The sequence below is a fragment of the Rhyacophila brunnea genome, unplaced genomic scaffold (genome assembly GCF_057557595.1).
Source record: "Rhyacophila brunnea isolate RB1 unplaced genomic scaffold, BYU_Rbru_1.0 scaffold_24, whole genome shotgun sequence".
Taxonomy (NCBI): Eukaryota; Metazoa; Arthropoda; class Insecta; order Trichoptera; family Rhyacophilidae; genus Rhyacophila; species Rhyacophila brunnea.
In genome coordinates this window covers 12406062-12422541 of record NW_028232904.1, presented here as the reverse complement: position 1 = coordinate 12422541, position 16480 = coordinate 12406062, and the positions used below count along the sequence as shown (strand labels likewise).

Below are 16480 nucleotides of genomic sequence, written 5' to 3'. Positions count from 1 at the left end.
GCTGTTCCCGCCTGGCTTCCAGTAAACAGACTTGTACCCAAGGCCTGAACAAAAACGAACCATAAGTGCGAGTGAGTAAGCATTCGGCACGCTTATATCTTTGCACTATGCGTTAGAGTAAAATAAAATTTCTACAGCTGAATTAAATATTTTTTGTAAGCGTCGCCGGTAAAAAAAGGATTTGACCGATTACATTAAATTAAAAATTGCGAGCACGGGTTGCTGAAATTTATTGTTTTTGTGGTAAGTATAAAGTTAGTGATAATTATTTTTAGTTATTTTAGTATAACATAATATGGTTAAACCATAGACTATAGATACATCTAGACGCCACCCGTTGCATTGCTAAATGAAGCCGCGTGCCATGCGTTTGGTTTGTGGGCGAGCGAACGCATTCGTCTACAAATGTTCGAGACCATAGACCAGTACTCCGCAACCGGTGTGCCGTGAGACGATGTTTGGTGTGCCGCGGTGCACTGCTCCAAAAAAAAAACACAAATAATATTGTTTATTATACAATACTTACATTATAGCCAAATTTGCGTACATTGCTTGTAATATATTTGAGCACCTGTATGAACTTAATAAAACAATGCAAGGTCAGAATGAACTTTGGCAGAAAGAGTTAAGGTAAGGATATCTACAAATTTTTCAAAGGAACTACCAGACCATTGAAAACAAGCAATCAATTTTGGATCCGTCTCAAAAACATTTAACTTTGCTGCAAAAGAAATTTCATTATTACTTTCATACAATCAATACGACTGGATTTGAAACCCTTTTGCGATCAATGCCGAAAATTCTATAGAAGCGCTTTCCCTATAAAATTGAGAGGAACTGGTTGAATTGAGAAACGACGCGACGCTATTTGGTTTTTTTTTCTGGATTTCGGTTAATAAAGAATATCTTCGGATTTCCGACAAGGCCATCGTAGTTCAGCTCCCATTTTCTACGACATATCTAGGTGAGCAAAGTTTTTCAACTCAAGTTAGGTATAATTAAAAATAATAAGCAGACTTGCTTGAAAGGTCTTGACCGAGAACTTCGGGTGGCTCTTTCAAATAACAAGTCAAAATATGTAAAACTTTTACGTTCATTGAAACAAACTCAGTTATAACATTAATTAGTTATTATATTGATAATAAAAATACATGGAAATATGTACATTTAGTTCTTCGTCGTGTTATGTTGTTTGTATATTTACTTAATTATCTATAAAATAAAAAAAACATAAATTAATGTAATTTTGGTGCATGGCCGCCCCACAAGGGGGAGCTGACAGGGCTGGGGACCCAAGGTCAGAGGGGGGGGCGGCGTTGCAGATCAACCAGATAAGTGTATTATATTATGTATTATAGTATGTAAATTACAAATTTGCTCTAATAGTAAAAAAAGTCGCCTGCGGCGCTATTTTACCACGCTTATATTAATATTATAAAACATGCGATTGTAGGATAAAATTTAGTATAATTATTATGTCGATACTCGACAAATAATTATTCTTAACCCGACAACTGACAATAATTCAAGTGGATGTATTAATAAATACAAAAAATCGTCAAACACACAATCAATACCATTAATTTTACATCGAATACCATTATTTTGATAAACGGTATTTTAGATTATCACACTGTCTTTAACCCTTAGAATGCTACGCAACGATATATCGTTGTTTTTGATATTGGCCACAACGATCGTCGTTTTGCATTTGATGCCTGAAATGTTAAATTAATTTTGGAACATACTACTGCTTCAGCGGTATGAAACATTTTTGATATATTTAGTTTTATTGTTGTGTAATATAACTTGATTTATATATGTTTTGTGACTGGGTAGGGTTAGAACTTATAACTATTGTATTTTTTTTCATCGCATCAGCATTTTTATAATAAAAGCATTAATTTCCAATACAAATTTCAGTTTACAATATAAACAAATTTCGTTTTTTATTTGTTGACAGTCAAATTCTGGATGGAATGACAATTTTTTATTTAATATTATACATTTGAAACAGTAGGAAAAGTATTTTAGAACAGTGTTTCTGTAAAAATACTAAAGAGTATACTAACTTAATTAATACTAACTTACTAAGTTCTAATTTACTAAAGTAAAATACACGGATCGTGACTCCCTGAAAGGACCGTAGATTTTCTATTGAATTAAAGTGGATTTATACTATATAAAAACAATTTCATTTATAAAAAAAATAATGAAATAAAAATCATTTGCAATATTTTAAATGTTCCGATAAGCAAACACCATGAAGACCTTTTTCACAACTTAAGCATATTGTACGCGATCTTTTAACGGGGCCACCATTTTTCCTACTGCGAACAATGCAAACTTTTTCTTTTCGGCCGGGTAACTTCCTAATTCCACTATTTTGTATTATGCCTCGTGTGGGATTGTTTCCAATAGCTGTTAAAAATAAAAACTCGATAGTTCGTTTCGCTCGCACACGTGGTCGTCAGTATGATAGAGCGAGAAAGAGAATTTCAATTTATTTTAAAGGCAGACGAAGTGGGGGATATCTAATAGCCTCATTATCTATTCAAAACGATAGACTAATTACAAAACGTGTTTTCATAATATTCCGATTTCGCAGAATCAATTAGAGTGGTAAGGTGTCTAAAAATAATACAATACTTTAATTTATCGACAATTATTGGTAGCAATCTTCGACCGGATTTTGCACAACATCGTAGCAGCCAAAGGGTTAACCTTAGCGATAGTTAGGGGGGCCGCTAAAGATCCTGGGAAGACCTTTGGTGTGCCGTGGGTGAGAAAGGGTTGCGGAGCACTGCCATAGACCATTTCGCTAGTGCTCGCCCAAAATTCTCGCCTAAAGTGCTCGCACTAGACGCCCAGAATTAAAATATAATTTTCTATTTTTTTACGTTATATAGTATTTTTAAGCGGTCAAAATGCAACCATTAGGTAAAGATATCAATAATTTAAGTTATTTTAAAGAAACACTAGGTCACTGATATTAAGTAAAATATATAATAATTAGACACCGGACATCTGGAGTCCTTTTTTTTTGGGACGGACTCGAATATTACAACATTTTTTAATTAAAAAATGCGTTAATAATTTATGGAACCTATGTTTTTCAGAAAAATAAGTTGTACGATGTAGTAGGTACGAGGGTGGGTCAATAATTCCTTAGAAAAAAGCATTAAAACAGTTTTTATTTTTGTATTTTTTTTTAATTTCTCAACATAATCTCCTTGGAGCTCAATACACTTGGTTAGACGTTTCTCAATTTTTTTTAAACCGTCAGAAAAATAAGTTTTCGGAAGGTCTTCAAAATAAGCATTTGTCCGATCGATGACTTCTTCATTTGAAAAAAAACGTTGTCCACTTAGCCATTTTTTTAAGTTTGGGAAAAGGAAAAAGTCACTGGGGGCTAAATCTGGCGAATACGGTGGGTGGTCGACCAATTCGAACTTCAATTCTTCAATTTTAGCCATTGATCGTAAACATGTGTGAACACGGGCATTGTCCTGATGAAAGAGGATTTTTTTCCTGTTTAAATGAGGCCGTTTTTCTTCAATTTTGTTTTTTAGCTGGTCCAATAAAGATGCATAATAATCCCCTGTTATTGTTTTTCCTTTTTCCAAATAGTCAACGAAAATAATTTCACGTGCATCCCAAAATACAGTAGCCATAACCTTACCAGCTGATTTCACGGTTTTCGCCTTCTTTGGACATGGTTTGCCTTCGCAATCCACTGCTTTGACTGTTCTTTCGTCTCGGGAGTATAGTGGTGTATCCATGTTTCATCTACAGTCACAAAGCGACGAAAAAATTCATCCGGATTGCGTTGCATGAGCGAAAACAGGGCTTTAGAGGCCACCACCCTATTGCGTGTATTGTCGACTGTGAGCAAACGCGGCACCCATCTTGCAGAAATATTTTTCATGCCCAATTTGTCATGTAAAATAGAAATGACGCTACCTTTTGAGATCCCTGTAACCTCAATTATCTCACTCAACTTTAATCTTCGGTCACTTAACACCATATCGTGGATTTTATTGATCATTTCTGGTGTAGTCACCTCTACAGGACGTCCTGAGCGTGGTTCATCCTTTGTTAATGTACGACCACGTTTAAATTCATTTAACCAGTTATAAATAGTTGCAAGTGAAGGAGCAGATATGCCGTGAACTAAATCCAACTCATTTTTTATTTCCTTTGCTGTTAACCCTTTTATATTAAAATGTTTAATAACAGCTCTAAACTCAATTTTCTCCATTTTCCATTTTTCCATTTTCCACAAGCAAATTTTTTTTTTAAATGTACGAGAAACACACAACAACCCGACCAATCTGATTGAAACTTCGCAGCATACTGAATCGGTAGTGCCGCTGCATGAAAACAAACCGCTTACAGTACTAGTCGCGCCACCTGTCGGCTTTTCTAATGACTTATTGACCCACCCTCGTACAATGAAATATGAAATAAATGATATTGATAATATGTGCAAGAGACTTTATCGATACTTAATTATATAGAAACGCTGCTATTAGTAGATATACTATACTATTTAGAGAAATTAATGAAGCGCTTATGTATAGAGTGGAAGAATTAGTTGTTAATAGTAATATCTATAATATTTAATAATATTCCACTTTTTATATACCTATTATTGAAATCAAAGTTTAAAATTTCTACTAAACTACTTTTATTTTCACTATCAAATAACAAATCACACTTGCTCCCATAATGAAAAGGACCTGACAGCTAGTGTATTATTAAAATCGTACCAAATATGAATGATTTCGTATATTATGTTGATACTACGAAAATATATAATATGAAAACATATTATTATATTATATGGATTTATGGATAGGTAAAATGGGGAATATCGGACCTACGTGGTTAATGAAACCCTTTAGAAAAAGTTTCGTACGAAAGATACTTCAAATCGTACTTTTGTGTTTCAAGCAAGTGGTTGGACATATTGAGATATTCAATTTTAATATATAGGTAGGTACTGATGTTGTAATGTTTTTTTTTGACATTTTTATAGGCCATTTTCAAACACTTTATATTCATCATGCAAAATATGTAAGTACATGCGTTTTCTGTTAATTGCTACTCCCTAATACTATAAATTATATATCATAGTATTATTTCAATGAAATATATAAACCCGATATAATTATTTATTTCGGAAGTTATCAAAATGATACAATCATAATTAGTCGACATTGATACATTGTGTATATATAGTACCTAATACCATTGATAATAAATTATTTTATCAAGAAAATATTAGATATAAATAGGTATAACACAGTTGCAGTGCCTACCATTTGCCTTAACAAGTTGACCTTGGTTCTAATAGTTCATTGCTTTATCCAATCTGGGAGTTCACACATGAAACTATAATTTGATGTTATAGTAATGTGGTAGAAAAAACAAAAAAAACTTAACCTGCGCGTTTGTTAACTGATCTACGTATTTTCTTAAAATCCGAGATCACTTCAGTTTTGACGATTATGGATTATAGCTTAAAATTGTTTATTTGTTTTTATTTAGTGAGTAGGTATATTTCGTGATATTTCACATTAGCTGGTTCCATTGTTTACGGGAAATGACGTTTTAACGGGCTTACCTATTGAATGTATTAATAGTATGTAATATATTCATTACGGGTTTTCACAAACACTTCAGATAATCAAAATTTGTTTTTTACTTGATCCTTTACTAATAGGTAAGAAGGTTTTAACAATCTTTTATTATGTCAATGTGCATTTACGATCGGTGATGCGCATAGTGCACGAAGAAGCCAGAAGGCATAACCCGGTCGTAAATAATGACTAATAGAATACCTAGTACAAAACATAAATCAATTAGAATTTATTGATTAATATTTTTGCCACTCGTACCCGTTAGATATAGGGACCATTATACCACTTTCCTCTTGAAGGTATATAAGGTACTTTTAAACACTTTGTACATTTTGCATTTTTGTTTATTGTTATTAAATCTTAGTTGATATTATTCTTTTGACTTATTAACTTAAAAATAACACCAATGGATGAAATATAATATTAATAAATATTATAATATGTCACATATATAATATTGTGTAAGTATATAATATATAATTATCAAGCCTCGATAGCGAAGGCTGCGTGACTAGCAAATGCACTTACGACCTATGTAAACCTGCCGTTCATATTGTTTTAAAAGCACATTGCAAAGATTATCCTTTGCTTTGTAATTTTATTCTTGTAAATCCACGGTATTATAGATGGTTGCACTATTATATCTAAAATGTAAACATAAATTTATATACAATATTGGTATATACTACAGCTGATGATGATACATACTATCGTATGGAAAATAATTCATTTTTAAGTTGTGGACTTCTTGTACGTATCATGCGACAAAAGCAATAAAATCGTCTTCAAGTTTTTGTCATTGGTCGGGAACCTTTTTTGATACATACACCTATGTGGAATTTTAAACACAGCAAATTTTTCACAGTTTTGAAGTTACGCTATTTCTTAATGTATATAAATCAGTCATTTAATAAATAAGGACAAATATCACCAACAAGTTAGTTCAAGTAAACAATCGACTCCCACGTCCTCTATACTTAATTGACTTTTTATGCAATAATATGTACCTACCTATATTTTGTACTGTTATTCAATTGAAAATGTCCATTAGGATAAAATCGGTTGAATATCAACATTATGGAATAAATGTGGAAAAAGTACGAAAGTACATATAAAGTGTTTTAATGAAATATGTATCTAGATTCTAGGTACTAGTCGTTTTATGTGATGAATAGTTCTTTACACTTTATAATATGTAAGTATTTAAATCAAATACATAATATAATCATATATCAGATAATTACTTTTTAATAACAACATTTAAATATAATGCTAATTATGTCGAATGGCCACCTAATCGGCGCGCCTTTAGCGTACAATGAATTAAATGGGATGGCGGGACTTTTTTTAACATTACACACCTACAAACTTACCTGTAGAATTGCCAAAATGGAACTACGAATTACCATAGGACGCCATTTTGAAAATTTCATTCGAATGTCAGATTTTGTCCAGTTACTAGTCTTGATTGGGTAGTTTTCGACAATGGCTCCATTTTTTTTGTAGTACATATTCCACTTTTAATCAATAAATTAGGACCGGTTTCGTCCGCCTCAGAGGGACATTTTCAACTGAATCTTCCCTTGTTCAGTTGAAAATATCCCTCTGATGCGAACGAAACCGGTCCTAATTTATTGATTAAAAGTGGAATAAGTACTACAAAAAAATGCGTTTTTTTAATTAAACAACAATAAATATTAACGCAATACAATCACTAAGTGAAAATCTGAAGTATTAAATGGGACGGCGGGACTTTTTTTTAACGTTACACACCTACAAACTTACCTGTAGAATGGCCAAAAATGGAACTACGAACTACCATAGGACGCCATTTTGAAAATTGGTCAAAATTTGAAAAATGTCAGATTTTGTCCAATTACGAGTCTTGATTGGGTAGTTTTCAACAATGGCTCCCCCATCCCATTCTTCAGATAAGTTTGTAGGTCTGTAACATGCATTTTATCTACTCAAGGTCTTATAACTAATTTAATCACGGTGAGTAGTTTAGTGTGTGGCATTGCGGATTAGTAGCTCTGGAATATTCTAAATCTAAATATATTAACGTAATACGTAATATTTATAATAAACCTATTCAATAAGTGAAAATCTGAAGTAATATTATACTGCAAACCTTTTAGAAAAATGCAATTACGGCTTATGCAATACACAATATTATAATAGTAGGTATTTTAATTATTCAAACGAATATTTCCAGGGATGTCTCGCATCTACATATGTATTCTATAGACCGTACGCCACTGGTATTTTGAAGAGGAAATTTCTTACGATCAATTTGATGAAATTCTTCAATGTCAATAGTTTATAATCAAATAGACCAGATTGGGCAGAGCATCCTCAAAATACTTAAATATCTAAATAAATAAATAAGTATATGACTTTTTTATCGATATGTAGGTATTGTTGTTTAATTTAATAAAACGCATTTTTTTTTAGTACTTATTCCATTTTTAATCAATAAATTAGGACCGGTTTCGTCCGCCTCAGAGGGACATTTTCAACTGAAGGCATAAAGGCTGAACTCATTTCCCTCTGAGGCGGACGAAACCGGTCCTAATTTATTGATTAAAAGTGGTACAAGTACTACAAAAAATTGCGTTTTATTAAATTAAACAATTATACAATGCAGTTCCACCATGAATTAACAGTTAACAAAATAAAAGATATGTAGGTACTTTTGCGATATCGGTATTGTCACTTGGTAATACTAATAGGTATCAATATGATACATTTAGAACATAAAACGGGTCAGTGGACAAAATCTTTCAATATTTGTATTTATATTAATGGTAGGTACGCAAAAGCTATTCGATATTTAATTATGAAAAACATATTCTACACGCAGTTTATAAAAATGGTTTACCATTACTTACCTGCAATAAAACAAAACATCAATTTTGTAATGCGATCTTTTTAATTGCGATTTGCGAATTTGAATTCGTTTGAAGTGGCCACACTTCGCATTATAATATTGGCAAGACGATTATTTTAATTACAATAATTATCATCGCACCTGAGCTGCCAGAAAAAACAACTGACTAATTGTAGAAATCCATACTAAGAATCATTTGGGCAAAAGTCTCCTTAGGATATTGGATTCGTCCACCATTTTAATGTGTTTTTTTATGGGTTGACGGTTAAAGACTCGAAAGATCCGGCCTTTAATAATAATATACAAATAAATTATCACGAACATGTATCAACTTACCTATGAAACGTAATACCATCTTCTTGCTTATCAGTACGGCTACCATATTTTAATACAACACACAGAACCATATTTTCTACTTAATTAACTAAAAATATTTACCACTGACTTTATGTTTAACACAAAAAATAGCAATTTTACCAACACGGTTATCGACGCTTAGTTATGCAATAAGCTAAGATTTGCCGGCTACATCGTAGCAAACCATCTCCCAGATCTGTAAACCTTTTATCTTACTCTAGCGCGTGTCGCAGAGATTATAAGGGTACCGAATACTTTGTCACTCGCACTTATGTATCGTTTTTGTTCAGGCCTTGGGTTAAACTATGTTATGTTTAAATTTGGTAGCCGCACTGAGAAGCAACACGATGGTATTACGTTGATAATAATATAATCGAGGTTCTACTGTGTGTTATACGTTATACGCAAGAAACACGACTTCTTTTTGCCGAAAAATATGCGCTCTCTATATATCATTACTCAGCTTGTGCCGTTTTTTTTTATATCGTATAAGTGAGTTATGACAACCCTGTAAGTGTCCTAGTTTTTTATTAAAAAAAATGAGGGATTTCCATAGTTGGTTACGTCGAGATTTTTTTAAAGATAATTAACGATAAATTGAAACTCTGTTTTCGTATTGTATTCTCGAAGCAATGCATAAATTAGATAATTAGTAGAGCTTATAAAATTTGCATAAACTTGGCGATTCAATTCTTATCTGGAGAGAGAATTTAGTATGCCTACAGATACCTAAATAAATATTTTAATCTGCAATTACATTGCCCACTGAAGAAGGAAGCCGATACATTACACGACTGGTCCTACTTTTCACCCCTCCCGTTGTCTATGGATGACCTCTCGTTGCCTGTCATTGTCTATAGAGTGCTCATACTGACGCGTCTGTCGTGTTCACTTGTCGGAGTATTCTTAGTTTCAGATTATTTTAACGTATCTTGGAGATCTTGGAGTTCATCTGATTTAGTGGTTATGTGTTATTAATATTTGGAAGTGACGATCAAAGTAAGTAAACTTCTTCTGTGTATAATAATATCATAATACACTAGGACGTTTGTCAATGTGACAGTCGATTCTAAACGACAATAACTAATAATTTATTTATACTCTTCAGTCATTATAGAATACCAAACTCTGCTTGCAAGTACGTTATCAATAAATAGTATGGCAGTGGACCACTCGTTGCTTGTGCAAAAAGTTATGCTCAGGCTTTATTAATCTAAAGATGGCGATGGCAATTCCCATTTGCATTCATTAGATCAGAGGTTAACAATGCGGCGCCCGCGGACGAAAACGCTCTGTTGTTCGACCCCAGCTTGAGAACATCGCAATCAATACTTATACAGAGTCTTGTACGTATTCCATATTAAGAAATTTTAAAGACAGTTCAACTTTCGAATCGAATGATTGTACGTGTGGTTGGATTGGTAACAAGTAGGGATTGCAATACCAGAACCAATATCCAGTATTTATCAATACCGAAATAACGGTTTTAAAAATCCAAAATACCGGCATTTTCGGTATTAAGAAAGCACACTCGTTTACGTTTTTGAAAATGAATAATAAGTTACGTGCTGCTAAAATGCAAATATATGGAGTGAATCCAAAAGATGTGAAAATATAATAAAACAAATTTCATTCTTAAATATATTTATTTAAGTAATTGTCGCGATGAATTATCATAATATTATTTCGAAATAGAAAACATCCGTGACAAAAATGTTCAATTATTCTGTAATTATTGATAACTGTAGGTACACGGGTTGACTATAAGTAGCTTTTCCTGCAGCCGGACTTATTTGCACTTGATGAACTTTTGAGGGCTTTAGTTAAAATTATCAATATATTCAAATTATTTGTATTTCAGTTCCCATTATTTCCGAGTTCCCGGTCGGCGCGCTATATTATGTCCTACGGTTTAATTATAACTTAAAGTAATAAAGAGAACATTGCTTCGAAATCTTAATTCCTGGCGACTGGTTTTCACATTATTTCAATTTTATTAATTTGTTCTACAAGTGTGCCCCAGAGCAATAAACTGTGCCAAGTTCAATGGAACCGTGGTTTAGTAGTAACGAAATCTCAGTTGAGCATTTCTAGAGTGACCGCAATATTATAATGTATATACTTAAAAATGGATTTATAAAGAACTTTTGAGATACACAATTTATAAGCCCACATATCTCTCCGGATAATACGGCCGCTTTCCATGGTACAAATGAGCGGGAAAGTGATGTGTTAACGGAATATAGTATACTTTGAAGCAGTGGTTTCCAAACTTTATGTCACCACGCCTCCCTTTTAAAAAAAAAATCTTGGCGCCTCCCCCCTTTATTTCATTAAATAAACAAAGTTTTACTATTTATACTTAATAAATTCATTTTTAAATTAATTTGTTTTTCATGAGATGAATGTGCTTGTTTATTAGCACAATCAATTTCAATAGTCATGGTCATAGTTAAGTCAGAAATGGATTCTATCATGGGCCCCACATCCTGAAGCGGGCCCTCAGGCCAGGCTCTTTGGCGGGCCCACCTACCTATCGCTGAGGTTAAGGGCAGTGTGGTGCTCTAATGTAGGGTTTCCTAAATTATACACGGGAGTTATCATTGAACTATATCAATCCTCATTGAGGTATCACATCAAATAACGACGCTTAATCATATATTTAAAATATTTAATATCCCTGAAACATAGCAGCGCCGCAGGCGACTTTTTTTACTATTATTAAATTATGTGACAAATACATTAGCAAACTAATCAAGGACTCAGTAAATAGATTTTTGTTTGCTTCAATATATCTGCTGCAGAAATCATTTAAAAGTGGAAACATGGCGAACTTTTTTTTTTGTAATTTTCATTTCCAAACCTCCAATTTGTTTATGAATGCCTTCACTTTGTCTTTTTAAATCGGTGAATGCATTAGTGGTCCTAGCATTGATTTATTCACTCAATTTTTTTTTAATTTCAACCAAATAGACAAGTATAACAACAGAATTATCATTCCTAAACAAATTTGCCTCAAATTTCAACATTATGATTTGACCATTTTTGCTCTCTGCATCTCTCGGGTTTCGCTCCCACGCTCATAGACCACTATGCTAAGGTACCATACTTAATTACGACAGACATTCTTATTTCCCATAAGTATACCAGACAAGTGTGCTCTTTTTCTCAGATCTTCGGCAGTGGTATTTCCAACCTTTCACAAAATGAATAAATCTCTTTTTAACACAAAGTAGGTACCTACCTACTACACATTTCAAGCTCCATTTGAGCTATAAGAAAGTCATGGACAATCGTTTAGTGTCTGAATACAGCCCTTTTGGGTAAATTGCGAGCTTGATTCGTGGCTATCTTAATCCGTCCACCAATACAGCTTTTTTGGTTCATTTTCATACATTTAGGCTCCATCTCTTCTATAGACCAGGGTATTCTTCAACGCCTTTGGTTTATGACACAGAACAGATTATTTCTGAGTTCCCTGGTTTATGAATTTGTCTGTGCTGTCGAAAACAAAGTTAAACAATATGGGATGATATCAGTGGCGAAGGGAGGAGGTAGGCTGCTAAGATCCGACATAAATAGTGCACATTCAGTCGAACGTATTTGTTTTCATTAATCTAATACTAATGTGTGTAGAGATGCATTATTGCTAGTTCTTATTTAAAATTCAATTAAACAATACAATATAATCCAAGCCTTAGTAAATAATAGTTACAAAAATATTCGTCTATCTATAAAACGATATGTAAAATTATGTCATTAAATCATACTTACATAATTTTGGATATTTTATAGATAGAAGAATATTTTTATCGATTATGGTTTGGTTTAGGCAGGGCTTAATGATTTAAAAAAAACTAACTAACATCATCAGATATGTACCTATTCTTAATGCAATGAAAACAAATAAGTATGACTGAAAAAGTCTGCACTGATTTTGTCGAATCGCCCATAGCATACCTAAACTAATATGGTTTGGTTTGGGCAGTTTGATTCTAAACTTCTTTTCAAAACTAGTCAGTATCATCTGCAAATTGTATTATTAGTTCAATGAAAACAAATAAGTATACTTGAGAAAGTTGTGAATTATTTATGTCTAATCTTAACACCCTACACCCACCCCTCGTCATTGGGTGATAATGTCACGTTATGTAGGTATAATATCGACGGTGTTTTGGCCAATTGATGTAACCCTCAAATTATACGAAAATGAGTTAATGATTGGATCTCATTTTAAAGACGACAGAGCAGGTCCCGGCCAAATTTTGTAAATTAAAAAAAAATATTTACCACTTTTTGGAAGGGAAACATCATTTTACATTGGTTTTAGGTATACAAATTATGACCCGGCCACTTGATGTAACTGAATAGTGTAACCCACTGCAAAGACTTTTTCTCATCAGACAATTGATGTAAGCCACTATTCTATGTTGGTTACACCATTTGCCCTGTTCGCACATTCAGAAAGTTTGTCAAGTGATCGGAGGTGTATTAAACGTATAAGGTGTATAAAAAGAGAATATTTTGTTCCTGTTAATAACGCTGCCCGAAAAGTTTGCCAGGAATTTTTATTAAATACTCTTAAGAGCATACTTCAGCGAAAAAGAAAATAATTTTCATCTTATAGGTGCGACGAAATTTTGGACTCGCTGCCAATCAGAGAGCGATAGTCGAGCTGTGAACACGTCAATGTGATGGCGTCGGGGGAATTAATTTTTAAATCGTGTAAAGATGACTAAAAATCGTTACCCGTTTACTTGAAAAAGAAAACATGTCAATGAATATATTATTATTATTACTAATAGAACAGTAGACATAACATTAAATGGACGCATGTTGAATTTTTATGATAAATTATGTTTTGAACTGCACGCGTCGTTTGCACAATCTTCGCGTCGCGTCGTGAAATCGTTTTAGAAAGTGCCCCAGCTGAAGTATAGCCTTAATATATCCCAAAATAATGTTTTCTACACAATTCAAAACAAAACAGAACTTCATACAGCAAAACGATATAGTCGTGAAAAACACACTCAAAAAAACAAAACATCTTTAGAGGTTTTGCACGACATTGAAATGTTTATACAAAAATTACCAGCAGTTCCTTCGCACTACTGTAGAGCATGCACAACACGAAAATATTTAAATGCAGAATTGGAGAATACATCATTTGTTTACAGGTTATACAAAGACGAATGTAAGATACGCAATTTTATAACATGTTCTGAGAAAGTGTTCAAAGATGTATTTCGTACAAAGTACAATTTAGATATCCACCATCCAAAGACAAATGTAATTACATGTGAAAAACTAAAGAATATTGCTGAAGAGAATATGACAAATGTAGAAAATGATTTCTACAAAAGGCACAAATCTGAAGCCGAGTTTTCCAAATCTATACACTGAAAGGAACAAGATTTAGCCAAGGAAAATGCATTTTTTATGTGTTTTGATCTCCAAAAAGTCTTAAACATACTACTTTATTATTTACGAAACTTTCTATGGAAGTGTGACCAGAAATGGTTATTGTTTTTTTTATGGGGAGAACAGGATGGGCATAGGGAAACCAATGAAATTTGTACAATTTTAAATAACTACCTATTTGAATATAATGGATGAAAGGGGTTCATTGACCACGGTGTCGCTGTACTGTGATTGTTAAAGACTATAAAAGTCTCCAGAATGCAATTCTCCCCAAATTAAATGAAGCAGATCAAAAAATAATGTTTAAAAAATATTAAAAAGGCCTGGTTCTCCAAAGACTCTGACCACATGCTTTTTTTTATTCATTGAACCCTAATGCGGAGAAAAATACCTTTACATTTGCTAGAGGAAGGTCTTCCCGACGAATATATGAGCCAACCGTATTGTGATGCCTATACGAAACACCAATTTCTATTTCAACCGCCAAATTTAAAGATCTGTCTAAAGTTGTACAAAATAAAATAATTCCATCCAGATACCATGAAGAATATTTGACAATGGGGCATCACAGTGCAGTTGGTGATACACTGAATGAAACAGATGAAGAAGATGAGCCACCTAATAATTTATATGTAATGTTATTTTCTATGGATACTTAACTATAATACATTATTTTTTTATAACATAATTCTTGTTTAAAACTTTTAGTAAAACACAGCATTAGTTTTTAATTATAAGGTACCTACCTACCTATATGACTTATTGTTTTATTACGATATAATTATATTTCTTTTGAATTTGTCTTCCTTTTTAACAATTTAAAAAATATGTTAATAATTATAAATTTGTTTTATTTGTAATTTAAAAATATATTTAACAAAATGTTATGTTTATGATAAATAAAGTCAAATGATGTAACCCATAAGATATCTCCTATCAAAATGAGATATTGACAATAACTGAACCATCCAATTGATGTAACCCTCATTTTCTAATTTGAAACATTTTTTATGTAAAACTGGTTTAAAATACATATGTTTTAGTAAATAATAAATACTTCAATAATTAAAATCGTATTAATTATATTTTTTTTATATACCTCGTAATAGAATATTTCCGATAAAAACAGTTTTTACTCTCTCCTGAACAATTTCAATTTTGAGGGTTACATCAATTGGCCAAAACACCGTCGATATGTATAAACAGATAAGCTAAAATTAGTCCATATAATACTTACGTCATTCCAAAGAAACAAACTTGTTTGTTAAAATTGTCATATCCATCTGAAACCTTCACTAATAGATTCTTCTCGGATAAATGTAAATCATGTGTGTCGTCGATCTACTATTCGAGATAATGAAACTTATGTAATAGGTATCGCATTGGGCAGCTGCCACACTAGTAGGGACCTATAATCTATAATAAAAATAATTTAATTGAGTGTTATGCTTACCAATAGCACAGCCGCGATAGGGGGTTAGCTGTCAAATAGGGGCTGAGATGACTTGTCCTTTTTGTAGTATCCATGATTGATAATGAGTATAAAAAAGTGAAGGAATACTGATCACTATGTCATTAAACGATTATAGTCACTATAAAATTATCACAGATTGGTTTGTAAAATCACGTCGATTATCTTAACTTAGTAGCACTGTGGAAAACATTAAAAATGTGATGTGATAAATTATTTGTCTCATTTACTGTAATCTTTAAAAATCTCCGAATAACTAGTTGGTTTATATAATATTAACTAGAGCTAAAACCGGTTATTATGACTGTAAAAATCATATACCTACCTAGGTACTTGCTACCCACCAATCTACCTACATTAGGTACTTTTTAAAATAAGTAAAATATTTCGGCAATTAACACGTGTGACGTTTATTTAAAGAAATAAAAATAAATATATAGGAAATGAACGAATGGTGTAGGTATTCTTTATTTAACCAGTCATTATTGATATTTTCTTATTATTAAAAAAAATATATTTAAACAGGTGGTTTTTTAAATCTCAAAGGCCATTTTGGTAAAAGTGCGGCAGAGGTGGCCATGAGATTTTACAACTTTCTTTTTAGACAAAACCAAACCTAACCTGACCTAACCGACCCCAACTTAATATTACCTAATAATATAATCTTAGTTTGTGATAATGATGCATCAAAATGTA

The 16480-nt window shown here is 32.5% G+C and overlaps 1 protein-coding gene across 1 annotated transcript in view; it reads right to left on the bottom strand.

Annotated features, from left to right (window-relative positions):
- The window catches only part of LOC147069060 (ATP-binding cassette sub-family C member 4-like), a 124358-nt gene extending 108395 nt beyond the window's left edge, over window positions 1–15963 (bottom strand). Inside the window, exon 1 of the mRNA XM_085951514.1 lies at window positions 15767–15963. Coding sequence (XP_085807640.1) covers window positions 15767–15840 — 74 coding nt within the window. The 5' untranslated portion in view covers window positions 15841–15963. The remainder of the gene's footprint in view (window positions 1–15766) is intronic.
- Window positions 15964–16480: the final 517 nt, after the last annotated feature.